This window comes from Abrus precatorius, unplaced genomic scaffold (assembly GCF_003935025.1).
Source record: "Abrus precatorius isolate BTA unplaced genomic scaffold, Abrus_2018 Scaffold8, whole genome shotgun sequence".
NCBI lineage: Eukaryota > Viridiplantae > Streptophyta > Magnoliopsida > Fabales > Fabaceae > Abrus > Abrus precatorius.
In genome coordinates this window covers 35,536,028-35,555,042 of record NW_020874428.1, presented here as the reverse complement: position 1 = coordinate 35,555,042, position 19,015 = coordinate 35,536,028, and the positions used below count along the sequence as shown (strand labels likewise).

The 19,015-nt window shown below is 33.4% G+C and overlaps 2 protein-coding genes across 2 annotated transcripts; both read right to left on the bottom strand.

The window, feature by feature from the left end:
• Nucleotides 1-2,230: 2,230 nt before the first annotated feature.
• On the bottom strand, nucleotides 2,231-8,114 carry LOC113874782 (DELLA protein GAI1-like). The gene is made up of 2 exons (XM_027512996.1): nucleotides 8,053-8,114; nucleotides 2,231-3,480 (listed from the first exon to the last, which is right to left on the bottom strand). The coding sequence occupies exons 1-2, from the start codon at nucleotides 8,112-8,114 to the stop codon at nucleotides 2,316-2,318; spliced, it is 1,227 nt and encodes a 408-aa protein (XP_027368797.1). The 3' UTR covers nucleotides 2,231-2,315.
• A 446-nt stretch (nucleotides 8,115-8,560) lies between these two features.
• Nucleotides 8,561-12,632, bottom strand: LOC113847303 (GDP-fucose transporter 1). The gene is made up of 2 exons (XM_027476315.1): nucleotides 11,328-12,632; nucleotides 8,561-8,644 (listed from the first exon to the last, which is right to left on the bottom strand). Exons 1-2 carry the CDS (start codon nucleotides 12,379-12,381, stop codon nucleotides 8,568-8,570), a joined length of 1,131 nt encoding a protein of 376 aa, XP_027332116.1. The 5' UTR covers nucleotides 12,382-12,632; the 3' UTR covers nucleotides 8,561-8,567.
• Nucleotides 12,633-19,015: the final 6,383 nt, after the last annotated feature.

Here is a 19,015-nt window from a genome sequence, read left to right as displayed (position 1 = left end):
ACCATTCAGATGTTCGTTGCTCAAGTGCAACAGTGAAGGTTCATTTAACTGATACTAAACAAAATTTTTAAATTCATTTAAATCAAGGTATTAGAAAACTGAGACTAATCCACTTGTAGAAACTAGTTTATATACAGGAGGAGGATTGTCCAAGTATTATAAATAGTATTCTCAAGTGCTTACAGTGATAGCAGCATATTTTTAACAAATGTAGGATATCTTTAATTAACACAGAATTGCATAGTTGCTTCACATTCTCTAACAAATACTACTCATTTTTCACAAAGTAAGAAGGGCATTCCCGAAAGGTGAATAAGTGAACAGCTATATTATTATGTTCCACGAGGCAAGGTTGACCACTTGACGGTCTGAAAGGCATAACACGAACTCCAGTCCCAATCTTTGCCTTGCATGAATGCATGAGGCTTCCTTGGAGGGTCCCTTCCCATACCACCTTTTCACTCTTTGTTGGGCAAACTCACATGCACCATCTTTACCAATGTAACATCAATTCTCTTACTGTCTTACACACAACCCAGATTCCTTAATCCTTCCTAATTGAAGAATTAGTAGGATGCATGCTGATTTTTATCATTTGTTTGCGCTAGGCACGTCCAATAATTGACAGGATTACTCATAAGTTATATGAAAATATTATAAAAAATGTGTTAGATGTGTGTATATCATGCTAGGTGAAATCAGTTACAACACAACGCAACTTAATTTGGTCAAAAAATAAATTTTAAAAAATGTAGTTAATTAAAAAGTACTTTTTAATAATTTGGTTGAAGATTTTTTTTGTTTTTCTCAATTTTTTTTATATGCACTCTTCTTACTAGTACTTTTAAAGATTTTCTTTGCATATAACTAAATCATATGAAATGATTTTTAATTATTTTAATATGTTTTTGTATATTATCATTTTATATCATATTTTTTTTATGTGTCCACCCGTAGGATGTATTCTCATTTCTACTGCTTTCACTTTTTTTTTAGTATTGTTCCTTTAAGATTTAATACTTAATACTATATGAGATAATTGATTATATTGCATGTTAAAACTTTTCTTTCCAACTTGACATGTTACAAATAATGTTTTTATTTTATTTTATTTTAACTACACAGCTTATATTATGCGAGTAGCGTTTTCATTAATTTATTTAATATTCAGTATAATCAATTCTCTGCACCAAAACTTATAAATTTATAATATAATATTATTTTTAATTTTAACTTTTAACACGTTATATTCTCTTCATTTTTTTTACTAAATTTACCGTACTGTTTTATAAAAGAATGTTTATTTTTTTCAGCGTTAAAATCCCAACTCTCTTCTGGTTAAGAGCAAAACAGTTTTGTTACCACTCACAAGATTTACAAAGAATCAAATATGCTTTTTCACCCCATGCGAATACTTTTTCTCGATTTACATTATTATATGTTATTACTGATTTTATAATTGAACTCAATGCCTCGCTGATGAGTCACATGTTCACTGTGAAGCTCAACGAGAATGCATCATAAACGCAAGGCTATATGTGTTGTCACAGTAAGGAAATAGTTAATATCACTGAAAGTGCATGACAACTTTAGCAGCCTAAACTCATTAACACGCTTATTTTATTAAGATATTAATTTGTAAGTAGTTTGTCTCTCAAAAAGCTAATTTTTATTGATGGAAACTTTTAAAAATTATAATAGCACTATTTGTCAATTTTAATGGCCAAATTGTTGATTAACTCCAAAATAAATAAGTATAGATTTTGACTAAGAAGTAAGCAATTGATCTACGTAAAGTTACGTGAGTCACGAATGTCGCCAGGGAAAGATTATTGGTTTATGAGAAGTCAGATGTAATGATAACAATTTGATTCAATATTATATTGAAAATAAATAAATAAAACGGTGTAAGAATAATATAATTAAAAAAAAGAGATAATTGCAGCGCATAGAATAACAAATTAAGAGTCTCTTTCTAGAAGAAATTGGGTAAATTAAGGGTTAATGGTCCAGAGAGTGATAATGCGACGTCTAATCTAATGGCAGAAATAAGATAAAGAGTGAGATGGTAATTAGGGGGGGGGGGGTGTTAAGTAGTCAATTATGTGTTGACAAGCTCCCTTAACAACCTATCAACATTGATGGCATATTTCTACCGAAGCAATATTAATCAATCAATCAATCAAGTTTGTTAAAACAGGAACTCCACGACTTCCCCCAATGCATGAAAAGTCATTTCACATAATATATGCAAAATGAAGAAACTTATTATCAGGTAAAAACCCAAAAATACAAGAATGTAGAAGGGGTAAATTTTAGTCACAATCACTGTGAGCAAGTTGCACGGCTCGCCAAGCCGAAGCCGCAATCAGAGGTCGGTTATGCCAACATAACGTTAAACAACCTTCATTCTCCTCCACGCTGTAACCCTCTGCGGAGAACAGGCTCAACAGCATGCTCGCTTGCTTAAGCGCATTGGAAGCCAAATGCACGCCCTCGAAGCCGGCTTTCCCAAGGCGAGCCTTCCACTTAGCTAGCGGCTCGTGCCTCTCAAGCCGAGCCGGTCCCTCACAGCACAGCACGTTGCAAATCTCCCTCTGCACGTACATCTCACCCAGACTCTTATCCGGCTCCACGGGACAAGCCTGGAGCGAGTCGAACACAGCCGAGTAATAACACAACGCTTCCGTGAACCGCTCTAAAAACCCGTTCTGGTTGTGATTGGCTTCTTGCTCCACTACCGTCATAACTCTCGGGTTCATTTTCCGGATCCAATCCAACACCGCATCGATGCTATGCTCCGACCCGAGAACACGGTGGAGCTGCATCACGGAGTTCACAGCCACCGCTTCCTTCGGGTTCACCTGCAGCATCGACGTGTTCACGTCCTCGAGGCGCGACGCCGCCACGACACGGAAGGAGAAGCGGAGGTTGACGGAACGAGCGACGTCGGCCAGTCGGAAGCCGATTTCGCGGTGATCCGAAGAGGGAGGAGCGACGGCGGTGAGGCGGAGTGAAGGAGGAGCGCCGGGCCGGATGGCGAGAGCGTGGATTAACGGCGGCCATTGGAGGCCGTGCATGAGGTGGAAGTCGATGACGTGGAGGCAGTTGTGGTCGGTGAAGGCTTGGAGGATTGCCTGGTTGGCGGTGAAGTGAGCGAACTTGAGGTAAGGGGAAGCCTCGTAGAAGTGATGGTAGAGAACGGCGTCGTTTTGGTGGTAGTGGATTTGGCTGTGCGGCGGCGCGTAGATTCGGAGGGTTAGAGAGTGGATGAAGTGAGAAGCGACTTTTCCGATGCCGGAGGCGGTGGTGAGGTGTTGGAAGATGGATTGCATGGTATGAAGGAGTGAAGCTGCGAGGGAGAGGTTGCCACGTTGGAGAGAATGGGCGCATGAGATTAGCATGTGGACCAGTCTTATTCCTGATTCTTCTTCTTCCGTCAAATTCAATTCTGAGGCTGAAGAAGAAGAAGAAGAAGAAGAAGAAGAAGAAGAAGAAGAAGAAGAAGAAGAAGAAGAAGAAGAAGAAGAAGAAGAAGAAGAAACGGTGTCGTTGAAGGTGGAAAAGTTGAAGATGATGTTATCGTTGTGAACTTGATGGACCTTGGTTACCCAATATTCATGAGAATCCATCTCCATCTAGGGAGTGGTATTGCTATTGCTGTGTGTTAATTGCACGAAATTGAAGTCATTTATTATATCTTTAAAATAGAGAGAGATGTGTTGTTGTCTGTGTAGTAGTCAGACAGTGGGAGTGAACAGAGGATTTGTGTTGAGAGGGAAAAGGAAAAGTGGGTATCACCTTCACTTCCACTCCAATGTATGAGAGAAAATTAACAAATAATGATTTAAACAAACTTGAAAAAACAGATAAAATGTCTATAAAAAGGTGACAGGTAGGGTACGTACGTGGATGCTGCGATTCCCGTTTTGGGATTTGGGAGGACACTGACGCAAACAAGTGGCGACTGCTTCTGTTACCCCTTTCACCTTTTCATTTGATACGGTAATTTTCAAGGACAGCTCTCCATCCTCTAATCAACACACTTCTAAAACCACGCAATAGTCAAATTTCAAAGGTCCACGTTCACACATTACATAAACCAATAATACAAAATCATTCAATTTAAATATTATTTCCTTTTTTTTTTCTGCCTGTAAAACCATTCTTTTCTTTTAATTTTATGATTGAAAAATGATTTTTTTTTAACCTTACAAGGCCTCTGTAATTTCTGTTTGTGTATATCGATACAAATCTTTTCCAATGAAATTTCAAAATCATTTTTAAATGGTCGGATTTAAAAACTATAAATTCTTTTATACTTTATTTTCATTACTTAAAATTTTACGTTAATTTAATTAAATAATTTTGATTCACTCTTTATTAATAATGATAGTATTTAAATTTTACTACCAATAAGTACTATATATTGAAAATGTTTAATATTTTTTTTACAAAAAATACAAAGTTACATATTTTTACGTCAATTTCGTTTTCTTTATTTTCTTCACTCTTGTAATTTTATATTTTTCTGGAGTTATATTAGAAATGAAATGTTTAATTCAACTATAAAAATCAACTAAAGTTTGCTTAAATCTTATATAAATTACTTTGGTTATGGTGCTGTTTGAGTAAAGAGAACAAAAATAGTATAAAAAATTAATAATTTTTTTATAAATTAAAATTTATTTATAATTTTTTTTTACAAATTAATCTCATTTAACCTTTAAAAAAAGTAAAGAAATGAAATATTTTTAATTTATAAAAAATTATATATTGTTATATTATTTTTTTTCTCTCATAAAAACTTATTCATAAGTTTATCCAAACAAAGTCTATATCCTTAAGTGATAAGGAATAAGCTTAGCAACTTATCTTATTTATACGATGTTTGAACAATGATATTTTTGTACCTGATCCAAATAAATAAAAAAGAAAATATAATTTTATTTTATTATGTACCTATGGATATGCAATAAGACATAAAAAATTCAAATATAAAATTTATTTAAGACTTATTTTTAAAATAATTTAATAAAATATATTTTATGTTTTAACACCAGCTCGTCAACACACAGTAGATGACTCCAATAAAAAATTTCAACGATTGTTCACATCATGTAACATTTTCTGCACCAGCTCAATGACAATATTAGGCACTAACTTTCTGTGTCATTTTCAATGTGAAACACAGATACTCACATAGAAATAGTACTGAAATAGCGTGCGGGAAGAAAAAAGTGTCCAAAGTGTTTTATTAACTCAAAGTATAACTATAAAACAATGATTGAAAGTTTTATAATAGAATATATGAGGGTCTGTGAGGTTGCTATTAAAAAGGAACCTTGATGTGCGCATTGCTACATGAAATATCAATAAATTTCTTTTGACATTGTTACCGTCTATACCTCAAATCTTAAGCAAACCAAGTTAAGAGGCACGTACAAAATCTAATCCATGCCCAAAAATTCCTTTATAGAGCTTAATGAACTATAAGATAAGTTGTCATTGTCCAAGTGCTAATTACTGCATGTCTAAATTAGATTCCCCTTAAAAGCTTGTAAATTTAAAATATACTGTCGTACAAAATCACTGAGTATCGCTTTTAAAGGTAAATTGAGCACAGAACTCTTCAATTCCATGCTTGTCTTTAACTTGATTATGCAACTAATAATTTGCACGCTTTGTTCAATTAATGCCCTTATTCACAGAAGCGAATTGTTTTAGTTTTGTTTTTTGGTAACTTGATCAGACTTTATCCAACTTGCTTAATTATGAGTCTCGTCACACTCAAAATGGATAAAAGATTAAAGCACTTTGTTATTTGTTTGTTAGGTACCCCAAAAGTACAGCGTTGCTTTCTATGGGCATGATGTCACTTTAATTAGAGAAGTCCTCTTTGGAGCCGCGTCCATGTGTCACTGAAAGGCATCAAAAAGTGCCACTGCTGCTAGATCATTTAAAATATTGCATCCAACCTCATATAAAGTTACATTTTACAGTATATTAAGAATTTTATTCAAATATATTGAGAGAGTGTAAATATCTTTTATATTAACATTTAAAGTGTATACTATAATTACATGACGATGTAAAAAAATTAAACTCACACATTAAAGTGGAAAATCAATGACGAAGTTGCTAAAAGAACAAAATTTGCGACTAATATAATTGTCATATTTATAATCTGAAAAATGTTAATACGTTAATTGAGAAATAAAAATAGAAATATTTTGTTGAAAAACATAAAATTACGCATAATATGTTTTTAACTAAAACCCTTGGTTAGTAATATACTTGCAACTTAGCCAGTTAAAAATGTGGGTGCCCATAGATTAAGAGCACTGGAGTGAGATTGAGAGAGACAAGTTATACTTTAAACTAAGAACACTCAAATATCAATACTTTCTAGCGATCTTAGAATAATGAAGAGTTATTTATCTATCATGAGTAACGTTTTGGGCAGATTCCGTTGGTTTCCACTTTACAGACACTAATTGAAGTGTTTTATTACTCTGGTTTTTCTTTAAAGGCCAATAATTGGGAGACAGAAACAGAGATATCAATGGATTTGGATGCATTAATTAAAAGGGTTGCAGCGGGAAATATTGGTCACGGCAAGATGTATTCGCATGACGGCATGATTCAATAAACTACTTACGCCGTCTACGTGATGGTCCACAAACCCGTTATCATTTTAGAAGCCCAAAAAGGCTCAGTTAGATTCTTCCGAGTTTGAAAATGAAAACCATTTGGCAGCGTTGTAACTTGCTGATCATTTAAACAAGGGAACTATACAAAAATGATAGAAGCTTTTTATTATTCATTTGCTCTGCATAAAAAAATGAACTTGTTGATAAAGTTTATTTTCTTGATTTCTTAAAAAATACTATAACAATGTTATTATCTTTTATTATCATTAAACCTATCTCCACTCATCTAACTTCACTATCAATATATACTCTTATTAACCTTTAATTCATGTTTTCATCAACTTCATTGTTTAGGACAAATAAGAAAAAAATTAAAAAATTATTCATAAGTATAATAAAGAGTATTAAAAACTTTTTAAAAAGTGCCTCATAAAAAGGATAAAAAAATAAAATAAGTGTTTTTATTAGTATAAAAAATAATAATAATAATAAATAATATTAACAAAATAGTAAAATTAATTAGTGTTACTTAAACATGAAGGGAGTTAATGAAGTATAAATGGTGGTCCAGGGTGTTTAACGTGGACTATGGACCATTTGGGACACGGGTCTAAGTGCATGAGCAAGTGGAAGTACATGCAGTGTGGAAATCAAAAGCGTTTTGAAAATAATTTATGTAGCGCAGTGTGGGCGAGGAGGGTGATGACAGGGTTGGGGACCGAATATGATAGCACATGCTTCCTGTTTATGAGAACCCATAGAGTTTGAAATAGACAAACATGTATCTTTACCTTTATTTCGTTCTTTAAATTGAACACAACAATTATTACTTCTTATAGAATGTTTGGTTACGAAGAGCAATGGAGGTTTTACGTTTTTCATAATAACAAAACTCCGTTCTAGTTCAATTTTGCGTAACCCCGTTCACACGGAGAACCAGAATTAATATTGCAGGTAATATTATATATCATTTTTTATTTTCTTTATATTTTTATCGTTCTTATGCATATGTTTTTAAAATAACACAGTCCAAGTGTAAAAGATGAAAAAAAATATATTCCGAACCCCCGCACTATTTAAAATTACAATTTTTAATTTATCACACTACCTACTACCTTATGTAATATGGTTTTCAAAATATTTGGACTTGAATTTCTGAGTTATACTCACTTAATAAAATTATTAAAATATTTTAATCTGAGTTTTTATCTTGAGATTTTTGGAGTGGCATACATGCGGATGCTCAATTAATTCGTGGCGTATAGGGAGGCACACTATACTACTACTAATACTAATACTAATACTAATACGAAGACGGTCACTCATTCAAGTACGGAGATAAGATGTTTTGGGTGTCTTGGATCAAGCAAAGTCCAGAGAAGAAGCTTATTTCAGCCACGCTCCAACCCCATTTCGCAAAGAGGCTGAGGCAGTAATGTTCGAGTCCTCTCCACTAGCCATTTATCCCCTGTATGCAGTAAGCATTCCATTGATTGGAGATTTGGAACGATCTCTCTCTAGGTCCATGAATCAAGTTCCTTTCCAATGTGCCATCCACATGGAAACAGATTGTGTAGACTTTGACCCGAATAATCTTTCGGTAAAAAAGAAAAAGGAAAAAGAAAAATCAAGAAGGCAATCACACATGAAACCTATGGATGACTGAATAGAGAAAGGCACATATAGATGGATTATCCATGTTCTCTTCAATAAATCCTCCTACGTGTTTAAAACAAAAAGTACTAAATTAAAAATTCAATTAAGAACTTTAAAAGCTTTTAATACTATTCCTTTAAGCAATTAACAGAATTAGCATATATAATTATTCAGTAACTTATATATGAAGTCACGTTCAAAAAATTTTTACTGCAAGTTCCAAATAGTTGAATAAAACAAATTTACTTACAGAAGATGTTAATAGTACTTTCCTGAAAGGCAATTTGTAACTTTAAAGCTTGGAGTCTTAGAGAACTGCATCAAACCTCTCCTCCCTATACAAGAGGGAACAATATTAATTGGTCTACAAGATTTATGCACAAATGCAAATAAGGCCAAATATATATTTGCAATGTGATTTTCATTAATCCAGTGGTTCATGAATTGGTGATTAAGTATATCGGCAAATCCTTAAACTCAAAATTAATTAATTATTTTGTAATCTGGTTATGCTCTTGACATGCTATAATTGATATTTACTAGATGTTCTGGACACTGCTCGGGGAAAATTCAACTTAAATTAAAGTACTCATGTAATTTTGAGGGAACTGCAAGTCATGTATCTGCTGTGACCAAGAGCAGAACCAGTACTGCTTATATTTTTTATTCATGTGACATGTTGTAGTACTACATTATCCTACGATTTTATGATAAATAGAATACTTTAGGAGATAGGAAGCTTTTGCATCCGAAATTACGAGGAAATTTTTCAAGTAAAAATGCCTGTTTATTCGTTGACTGAACCCAATGACATTGTACGGTCCGTAAAGCTGATCATATCTAATAGATAAGACTTTTGGTGGTATCATCTATTTACTTGTATTTTTCAGGTCGGCTAAAGATGCGGAGAGGTAATGTCTGGGTGACTTTGGTCCAAGTTACAGTATATGGTCATGCCTCCACAACTTCCAAACCAGCTTGTTATTCCTTTTAACGCCCTCAACTTGACAGCTCAGCAAGAAATGCATCAGCCCATACAGAAGTTGATATTTCAATCCGAAATGAAGAAAAACTGATTACGAGAACGTATAATCATTAGAGTGATTGAGGACAGTATTTCTCATGTCCTGCAGTAGATGAGATAACAGAACAGAAGCAATTCGAAGCTGGAATCTCTAATGAGAAAACCTTCAGGTCAAATAACAATTTCGGGGTATTATTTTCACTATACCAGTGTAAACTCGCAAGAGAATAGGGCCGGTTCCAGCGGCTTGTCACGGGGCTATTTTTTCGCCAAAGTAGTAAGATTTGAATAATAATTCAAGCAGCCAAACTCTTTTCTGAGAAGAAAGTATTTTGGCTCAGTGATTTATTTTCAAGCTCCAAACCCTTGTTCACTAGAGATTCAAGGGAATCACTATGATAGTAGCAGACATCCCTTTCTAGTGAAATACTTTATGCTTAAGGTCATAAGACTTGACATTAAAATTTGATAGAATTCTGGGAAAAGACTGTTTAAGTGATGGGAATCTATACTTGCTTGTGGTCGTCCGATCCATTGCTTTTTAAGTAACCATATTTCCTTATACTTCCCAAGCAAATTAGAATCTTGATACTGCTAAACAATATCATAGAAGCTTGAATAATTTTCATCGAGAATCATTTCTTTAGTAGCTCCATTAGCTGGTGATTAATATAAATTTCATCTGAGATACTTTGAAAATGCTTTCAGTTCAAGATTGATATCAGTTTATGCACATAAATAGAGGATGGTGCTGTTTCAAGAAGAAATTAAGATTGAAATTTCACAATTCATAGGTGCTGCCCACTCAAGCATGCTTTTCATGGATTCTCTTACTTCAAAATAGAAGTATCTAGTGTCTCAAAGTCCGTGAGGATTTGTCCAATGACTATAAACTAAAAAGAATTAAGAGATTCTCGATTATAAAGCACTTGCCAAAGGTTTTGTTGTACATGGTATGGGAAATGGAGAGCATACTTTCACTAGAGTTAGCAATTGATCAAAACTCTATTTAAAGTTAAGATGCGGGTAGCAACTTCAATGGTAAAGTCAGCGGCAGCAATAGAACCAAATATATTGGCATTGGCTGCTGGGTAGAACAAAAGACAGCAAAAATTTACACTATATATGTGAATATGTCATTATGTAGTCCCTGAACCGGGCTTATATTCTGGCAAGCCCTCAGGTAGATTCCCCACATGTTTACGTTTTGTTTGTCTTAACATAAGAAAAAAGAAAGACTACCTACTTTTTGCAGCTGGTTATACTTCTCTTAAGTTGTAGATTGCAGCTTAACACCAGGTCGTGTTGAATCACATAATAGAAACTCACAAGCAGCTGTATATTAAATCACAATCCTCAGAAAACAAAATATATCTAAATGGCTAAACAAAATCAGAAGGAAATTACAAAATCACTAACACAGGCTCACCATACAGACAATTTGTAGCCAGTAATGGACAGGAAAAATGGTCAAATTTGGTTGATAAAAGAATATGAAAATGGAAAATCAGGTTTCAAATCAAAGATGAACTCCAGAAGACACGATCTATCTAAGTTGGTTCATTATTTGTGACGAAAGATCTGATAACCCTCCCTTCACTCAACAAGAATGATCCAATAATAAATTCAAAAGTTGAAAAACAGATAAACACCTTCATGGTAACCAGATAACCTTCCTCTTACATCCGAATACAACAGTTTGTTAAACTATCGCATAAGGGTACGGCCAACCCCATATCAAAAAGTTACAATCATCTTTCTAATGTAATCTAGGGTTATGGAAACCAAAGAGCCACTTGTTGGAAATCAAGAACAACAACAGAAAAACTGGGCGAGGAAGCAAGCAAAATTGCAACTTCATAACCTTCTAGATTGCATAAAATATTTCCTAAGGTTGTTGAGATAAGACAACAATTATACAGCATTACAGCTTAAACATCAAGCAATGACTACATAAATAAATAGTACAAATGCTCATTAAGAAGTAACTTTACCCTTTCCTTCTCTCTCACTTGCCAAATCATCATCATAATCATCACTGCCACCACCATTATTACTTTCAACATCTGACTGCTTCGGCACCAGAGCAACATCGCGCTGCGCGGGAGCATTCCCCGGCCCAGTCACCGACTGTTGATAAAGAACTCCACCAACAATAGTAAACAGCAAACAGACCAACCCAACAGGGCTAGCATGCTTGTCCCAAATAACCACATTGATAGCCACAGTCAAAAACTTATTAACCACTCCGGTAACGGTAAACGCCGTGGCGGAAACGGCTCTTCTAGCCGCAAAACCGAAGAAACTAATGAGCAAACCAAACAAACAAGACAGAGCCACAGCAGAAAACGCAGTCGGCTCGAACAAACTCCCAGAGCCAGATCTAAGAGCAGCGAGAACCTCAACATTCTCTCCAGTGAGGAACCAAAAGAAAGGAGCCATCATGAGCGACAACAGGTTGTTGTAAAGCACAAAACCCCAAGTGTTCAACCCTAGATTCATGACCATGTGCTTAATGTAAACCATCTCAGTGGTAATGGTGACCAAATAAGCGAAGGCCCAGGAATAAGCGGTGAGGGTGAAAGCGGAATCGGTAGCGACGTAGCCGACGGCGCCGGCGAGAATGACGACGAGAGAGAAAAATGTGAAGTTAGAGGGACATGGCTGGTTGCGGAAGGCGGTGTCGGCAAGGGCGACAAGGAGAGGGGTTAACGATCGGAAAACGATGAAGGTATCGACGTTGGCGTGACGGAGAAGATTGGTGTTGGTGAAGATGGCGAGGTAGAAAACGAGTGCAGCGGGGAAGAATTTTTTGGCCGTGGGAAGAACGAAAGGATCGTGGTGGAGAAACCCTAATTTGCCTAAGAGATAGACACCGAGAGCAGAAGTGAGGTACTGCAATGCGGTTAAGAGGCCTGGGTAGTTGAATTTGGTTATGGCGTATTTGTTTATGATGGCGAGTAAGCTTGAGCATAGTGCGTAGCCTATCACCAATCCGCTGGTGCGGTAATATTGCTGCTTTGATGGATCCATTCGAATCGGCGACATTGGGATTGGGGATTTGGATGGATCACCGACACGAATGGGGGAAGAAGATAATGGGGAAAACGCGATTTGGGTGGTCGAAGAGATGTGTGTGTGTGAGTGGTATATGAGAAGAGAAGAGAAGAGAAGAGACAATGATTAACTGTTCCCACTCATCCAAACTGGATTTCTTCCTTACTTCGCTCCGATTCTGAGTTTGGATGGTACGAAGGAGACGGATGCTGGACCAAAATCAAAAGAAACCATCAACACGCCCGAGTGAAACCAAGGACTTCAAAAACAATAAAATATATTTTTCATTTTTAAAAAATTATATATTATAAATTTAAAGTGTATTTAAATATTTAATAATAAATAATTAAATTTATAATTTATATGTTAAATTAATAAACATTTTTAGGTGTATAGATAAAGGTGAATAACTTGTAATACAAATTAATAAATATTCATATGAATGGATAATAGGTGAGTAATTTGGGACAGGATCTCCTGCTGCAGATATTGTATTTTTTGCATTTTTATTACAATTCGCACCAAAATTGCATGAAATTCTGGTCCAAGTAATTTGATAGTATAAATTTTAAATAAATAAAAACATTAAAATGATTTAATAATCAGTATATATGAAATTAATTTTTTTATATTTTAAGAAAATAAAATAATTATTTCTTATAAATAGAGTCAATGAGAATATTTTTTATAATAAATAAATAAATAATTCATCAAATTTGTTTAAAATATTTATATAAAAATAATAAGAATGGTAATTTAAAATAATTTATATAAGTAAATTAAATAAGAGAGACAATAACAGAAATAGTAAAACAAGTTTGATTCAAATATAGAGTCAACGTTAAGAATTTTATTTATTTAAATTTATTACTAAAATAAATTCCAACCTTTACAGCTCAATTCTTTTTTAATGAGTGGAAAGAAGGAGAATGTAAAAATAAATGAAAGAAATAATATATTTGGATGTATAATTTATTGATATAGTCTATTTATTTTAATTTTGATAAATGAAATTATAATATTTTTAAGTTTTAATATGATTAAATTTATTGAATTTAATATGTTGAATTTTTAATTAACCCAAATATTATAAAAATTAAAACTAAAATATAATATTTACAAGTATAAGATATAAATATTTTTTTTTGAGAAAAACGTATAGTCTACTCTAAACATTATCGTTGTTAGAGCTAAATAATTTTCTCATCTGTGTGTGTTTTTCACTTATTTCTTTCTTAACTACAATATCAAACTAGGCCTTCGTGAATATCTGCTAAATTAATACGATATCGGGTTTGCCGTATTGGCTTGGCAACCTTACAACCTAGAACTGGAAACATTCTTATTTCAACGCTTTTGTGTTTTCTATTTTCAACAAGAAGAATAGGCCAAAGTACTATTCTAGTTCTTTGATACCATTGGCGATTTTGGGACACATTTCTTTTTTCTCTACATTATTATATTGAAGAATCGAGTCACCAAACCAAGATCAACTATCGTGTGCGTGTTATTAATGTCAGACACATCTGCAAAATTTTGTCATGTCTCCTTGGATTGCAAACGTTTTCTCCACTCTTTCTGTCCGTAGCAAAAACATTTTTCTGCAGTTAACGCTTATGGCGATAAATGACCTGTTTTTAATCTAATATAAGATTTTTTATAAATTTTTAAATTATTTTTTTTATAAAAGTAAACAATTTTAACTCATTAATAAATGATGTAATAATAAAATCTGAAAAGTCGTGAGTTTTGAGACAGTGATGCAAGACTTCATTGTATTCATACATGTATAATTACTATTTAATTAGAGATAATATATTTGAACGTTATTATGTGTAAAATTTTACTATTCAGATTAATAGGTTTTTTCTTTTTTAGAATAATAACAGTGTTTACAGTAGTATACCTAAATTTTGTTTTTATTTTAATTTCAATCTTTTACTTTTTAGGGTTTTTTTTTCAACTGTTTCAGTCTGATGGGCCATGTAGACTGACTTATCTCTGCTAGCAGGGGAAGGGCCCAAACTGACAGAAATCATAAAGAAAACTGAATACGCATGTGAGCTATTAAACGGGTCCTAGAAGTTGACTTGGGTCACCCACTCACCTGTGAAAAAAGACTGTGGGTTCAAATTAGGAATTTAGGGGACAGGACTAGTCTGCGACTAAAAACAAAGGACTGGTCACTCAAGGAGCAACTACAGGTGGACCCAAAAAACAAAAGAAAAAGAGCAAATAAAGGAAAAATAATTGAAGAAAAAAAGCAGTTTTGTTAACATATATCTAAAAATATAATAAATAATTTGTTATTAAAATTATAGCATTTATTATTATTAATGTATTAAATTCTATAATTTTTTAATTTACTGTATACACACACACACTCTCTCTCTTAAACACCTATTAGAAAAATTGAAGAAATAAATGTAAGAAATTCCTTGGAAAGCAACTTGATGCATTAGAAACAGAAACTAATGGTTGTAATGAAAGTAAACTAAACTCATTTATCAACTTGATTAAGACAACCAGTGGCGTCACTAGTCCCGGGATGACGTAGCATGTTATATGGTGGATGAGATAAATTAATAAACTACATTTCTCATTAGCAAACATACATTCTTAATTATATCTCATTAATTCTGCATAACAAAAAGCTCCTATAATAGTTGCTAAATAATTGATATTGCATGCCACCCTCACCATAAAGAAGTCACCAACATAATCGCATGCCACTGGGTACTAAACTAATAAGAATTGGAGCAGACACTCTAATTTGTCAGTCACTGCAAGTTGGGTAGTACTAGAGCAACCCAAACACATAGTTTAAGCTGCTGGAGCATAGTCATAACCACCATCATCGTCGTCATCATCTCCTTCCACGGATGCAACAGGAGCAAAATTTACAAAATCTCCATGCCCATTGTAGTAATTTCCTTCAATGCATGTTGCAGGAGCATAATCAAGCCCGCAAACACCATCATCATTCCTATGCTTCTTGCAACATGGGGCAATAACCTTGGAAACGAATGACATTATTTTTTGAGAGTAGGTAATAAGAGTGGTGAATTGGAACTGGGGGCTAGCGAAGAAGAAATGGGAGGTATAAGCGACTAGGGTGCTATGTTGAGTTTGAGTAGGGAAATGTGTGGATGCTTAAATAAAGGAAAGGGTTAGTGTTGAGCTTGCTTTGGCACGAGGAAGGCACGTGGGAAGTGTGTGGATTTATGGTCGGGGTGTGAGCATGACCCGGTCTCAAATGTGTGGTGCTATATTGTGAAGCCACATAGGAAGTCCAATTCACACAGCTCAGCAAACACGTTGGAGATACTAGGCAGGAATCACAACATGTTGGTGTTGTTGAAGGGTAACAATAACATAGCGAATCCTTCAATGCAAGGTTGGGCCATTTAAAGTGTAAGATTAGGGGCAGCAGAGGGATGATTTAATACAAGTGGTTTGGCTTTTAATTTTTCATTTAGCCCTATGCCTATATTAATCAATTTGCATGGAATCCTTATCGTTCTTTAGGTGAATTAGTGGGATCTTTTTTTTTTTCCCTTTTCGCTCCGTCCCTGTAGCCAATGGACTGCGGCGACAAGGGGAATTAGTTCGATTTCATCATTTGTTATCTTCCACAAAAGCATCGTGTTGCAATTAATTAACAAGAATCCTTTCTTAGTGCCTTTTATTATTATTATTATTATGTGTGTGTTTGAAAGGTACGTACAACCCGATCTTTAGACTTTCGGAATTATGTACTGGAAACAATGTTTTTATATCTTAGTGATTAAAGTAATGGAACTCTTATTAATAGCATAACGACAGAGGTCCCTCGCTTTTTGTTTTCTTCCTTCTTTTTCTTTTGGCACCATTTATTTGCAAATTATCATGAGAAGATAATGCTGTAGCTAGAGCTGCTATATATGGACCAAAAACTACAACTAATATTTCACGAGTTAACTTTGTCTGATCAGGAATTTATTATTACAAGTAAGTGATAATCACTTAAATGAGAAGAAATTTAGTTCAAATATTAATTTACTATGATCATGACTTTGTAACAAAAATTATCGTATTCCCGGGCACCACGTAAGCTGTGGACTAGACCAAGGAGAAAAGCCGGAGTTTTGGCATAAAAAAAATAATGAGTTGCTGCTGATGCATTTTGCACTGCCCATATTGGCCATCAATATGGAACATGCACAGTTCCTAAATAATAGGAAATTTTCGGACATATATGTGTCACGTTAGCATTTTTCCTAATACCCACAGCAAATATTCAATTCATATGCTAGCTTGAAACTGTGTTGCATTCATTATTTTGCAAGATCAAAGCACTTAGCTCAAAGATAATTAACTTGAAAAAGCATCAGCATATTGCTAAGAGGAAGGGAGGGGAAAACAGGAGCAAACAAGTTCCATTTCAGATCAACCATGGCGCAAACTGTAAAGGACAGCATGACTAGTGGTGCAAATTAAACAGTGAATTTGAAGAGAATTTGACTGCAGGCTGTAATATAGAATTGCATTAATACATAAACTGAAGCAAAAATATCATGTATCGTTACTACAGACATGAAACGAAACAGTGTATGTCCTGAGTGGTCGTTTAGAACATATATTTATACCTACAATGTATTATTTAGTTGTTACCCCGAACTCGGCAAATTTTCTTAGCATAATGCCATTACGAAGAATTGAGAACCGAACTACTACTGGTTGTTGATTTGAAGAAAAATAATAATATTCAAAACTAGTTTTGACAGGTTTTAACAACTTCACAAATTTTGGGATCACAGTATATATAAGTCACTAAATGCGGCACGAAAGATTATAGTCAACGAAATCAATTCGATATGTATACTTAATATTTTATATTCAAATTAATTTTTGACTTTTAAAATATAATTCATTGAACTCTTTTCTAATCGAATTCAAGTTAACTAATTTGTCAATCTAGTATTATATAGGATTTAAACTTAGGTGTTGTGGTAAGAATAAAGAGCATTTTTTTTTTATTCTACTAAGACTCAGTCTAAAATAAGTTAGTCTAATTTGAGTGAGATAACTCGATTTGCTAACTCTACTAAAATGAAAAAGAATTTGTATCTTAGATTCAATTTTTCACATCATTATGCAAACAAATAAATATTAATAATAAATAATACAGCTATTAGTATATTTGAAGAATTAAATATCCTCATTAATAAGCACAAACTATGTATCCATTAACAGAGATGATTAGTTGAACTTAATTACACATGCTTAAATTAAGTGTTTTATCCTTAAATTTGACCATGCTCAAATTTATTTATTTTTTTATTTTTGTGAGAACATTTATTTTGAGTTTCATTTAAACACGTACATTAGTGTAAAATGTTTTACTCTTGCTAAGTGATATTTATGTATTTGTTAATATAAAAAAAATATCAAATAAGAAGTAAATATATGCGAACTGCACTTACACAGTTGAGCACTAGATAACTGTTGAAAAAAAATTAAACTAATTAATACCATTGGATTTACATATATAAATAAAAGCAAGCTTATATATGATACACACAATAATATAATTCCGAGAGTAAAGAATGGAAAAATTTTGCTGTGGTTAAATATTTGAGATGAGTTATGAAAATTTCGTTAGAAGCTAGCTATTAGATTAATATAAGTAGTTATAGATTTCATTTATTTTACATAACATATTAACAATTAATGAATCTTTAATATTCCTCTTGGAAAAATATACGAGTAAATGATTAATAATGCGATCAAATGAAAACAATATTAAAGTAATATAACTGATATAATTATACATAGTTAATTTTTTTATTTACAAAATATAATAGAAAAATACAAGAAATATTCTAATTAACTCATATATATATATATAAGAAATGAGGAACTAAAATTTGGATGCAAACAAGTAAATTCTGTGAATAGATCCTGTACAGCCAACGAAAAAAAATAACCATATTTACACCAATCTAAACAAACAGACAAAAAAACACTAATTTGCGAAAGCATTTATACAGTCCATCATATAATTAATTTATTAGCTTATATATCCACCCTGCATATGAGAAAATTAAAAATTAAAAGGTGAGAAACCTTATGTCCATAATGCATGCTAGGTATATTTTTGTTAGATCTATGAAAGCACGACACTGATCATTTCAGTTTAAAATATTTTTTATACGTATATTAACTATTTGATGAAAACATAAGCAGTTACACATACATGATGTGTACCAATTATTTGTAATTTTGCTCATATATGTACTAACTATAATGGTACAAGTTTAGTACAAGTAACACCAAAATGATCCACTAATAAATAAGCTAATAAAATTAGTTTCAATGTTGCATTCGGGCACACTAAATACTAAGAAAATAACTAGGAATATTAACCCGCTCTCAGAAAACGTCATCATATATGTTTCGTTTTCCTCTATCAGCTATATCCTTCTAAACAAGCTAGGGATTTTCCGCATATCGGCAACTTAGGTGATGACAACGTGCAAGCGTGATCACCAACATCTATTATCTTCTAAGCAGCAGGAGCATAATCGTAGCCACCATCATCGTCATCGTCATCGTCCCCATCTCCTTCGAACAAGGTCATTAT

What these genes read in the sequence shown, in the direction of transcription:
- LOC113874782 (XM_027512996.1), bottom strand. Translation starts at nt 8,114, where the DNA reads ATGGCTAGTGGAGAGGACTCGAACATTACTGCCTCAGCCTCTTTGCGA. An exon ending in TTGCGAAATGGGGTTGGAGC is followed by an intron (nt 3,481 to 8,052) that starts GTGGCTGAAATA and finishes TTCTTCTTCTTC; the next exon opens with TTCTTCTTCTTCTTCTTCTT.
- LOC113847303 (XM_027476315.1), bottom strand. Translation starts at nt 12,381, where the DNA reads ATGTCGCCGATTCGAATGGATCCATCAAAGCAGCAATATTACCGCACC. An exon ending in AAGTGAGAGAGAAGGAAAGG is followed by an intron (nt 8,645 to 11,327) that starts GTAAAGTTACTT and finishes CCTCTTGTATAG; the next exon opens with GGAGGAGAGGTTTGATGCAG.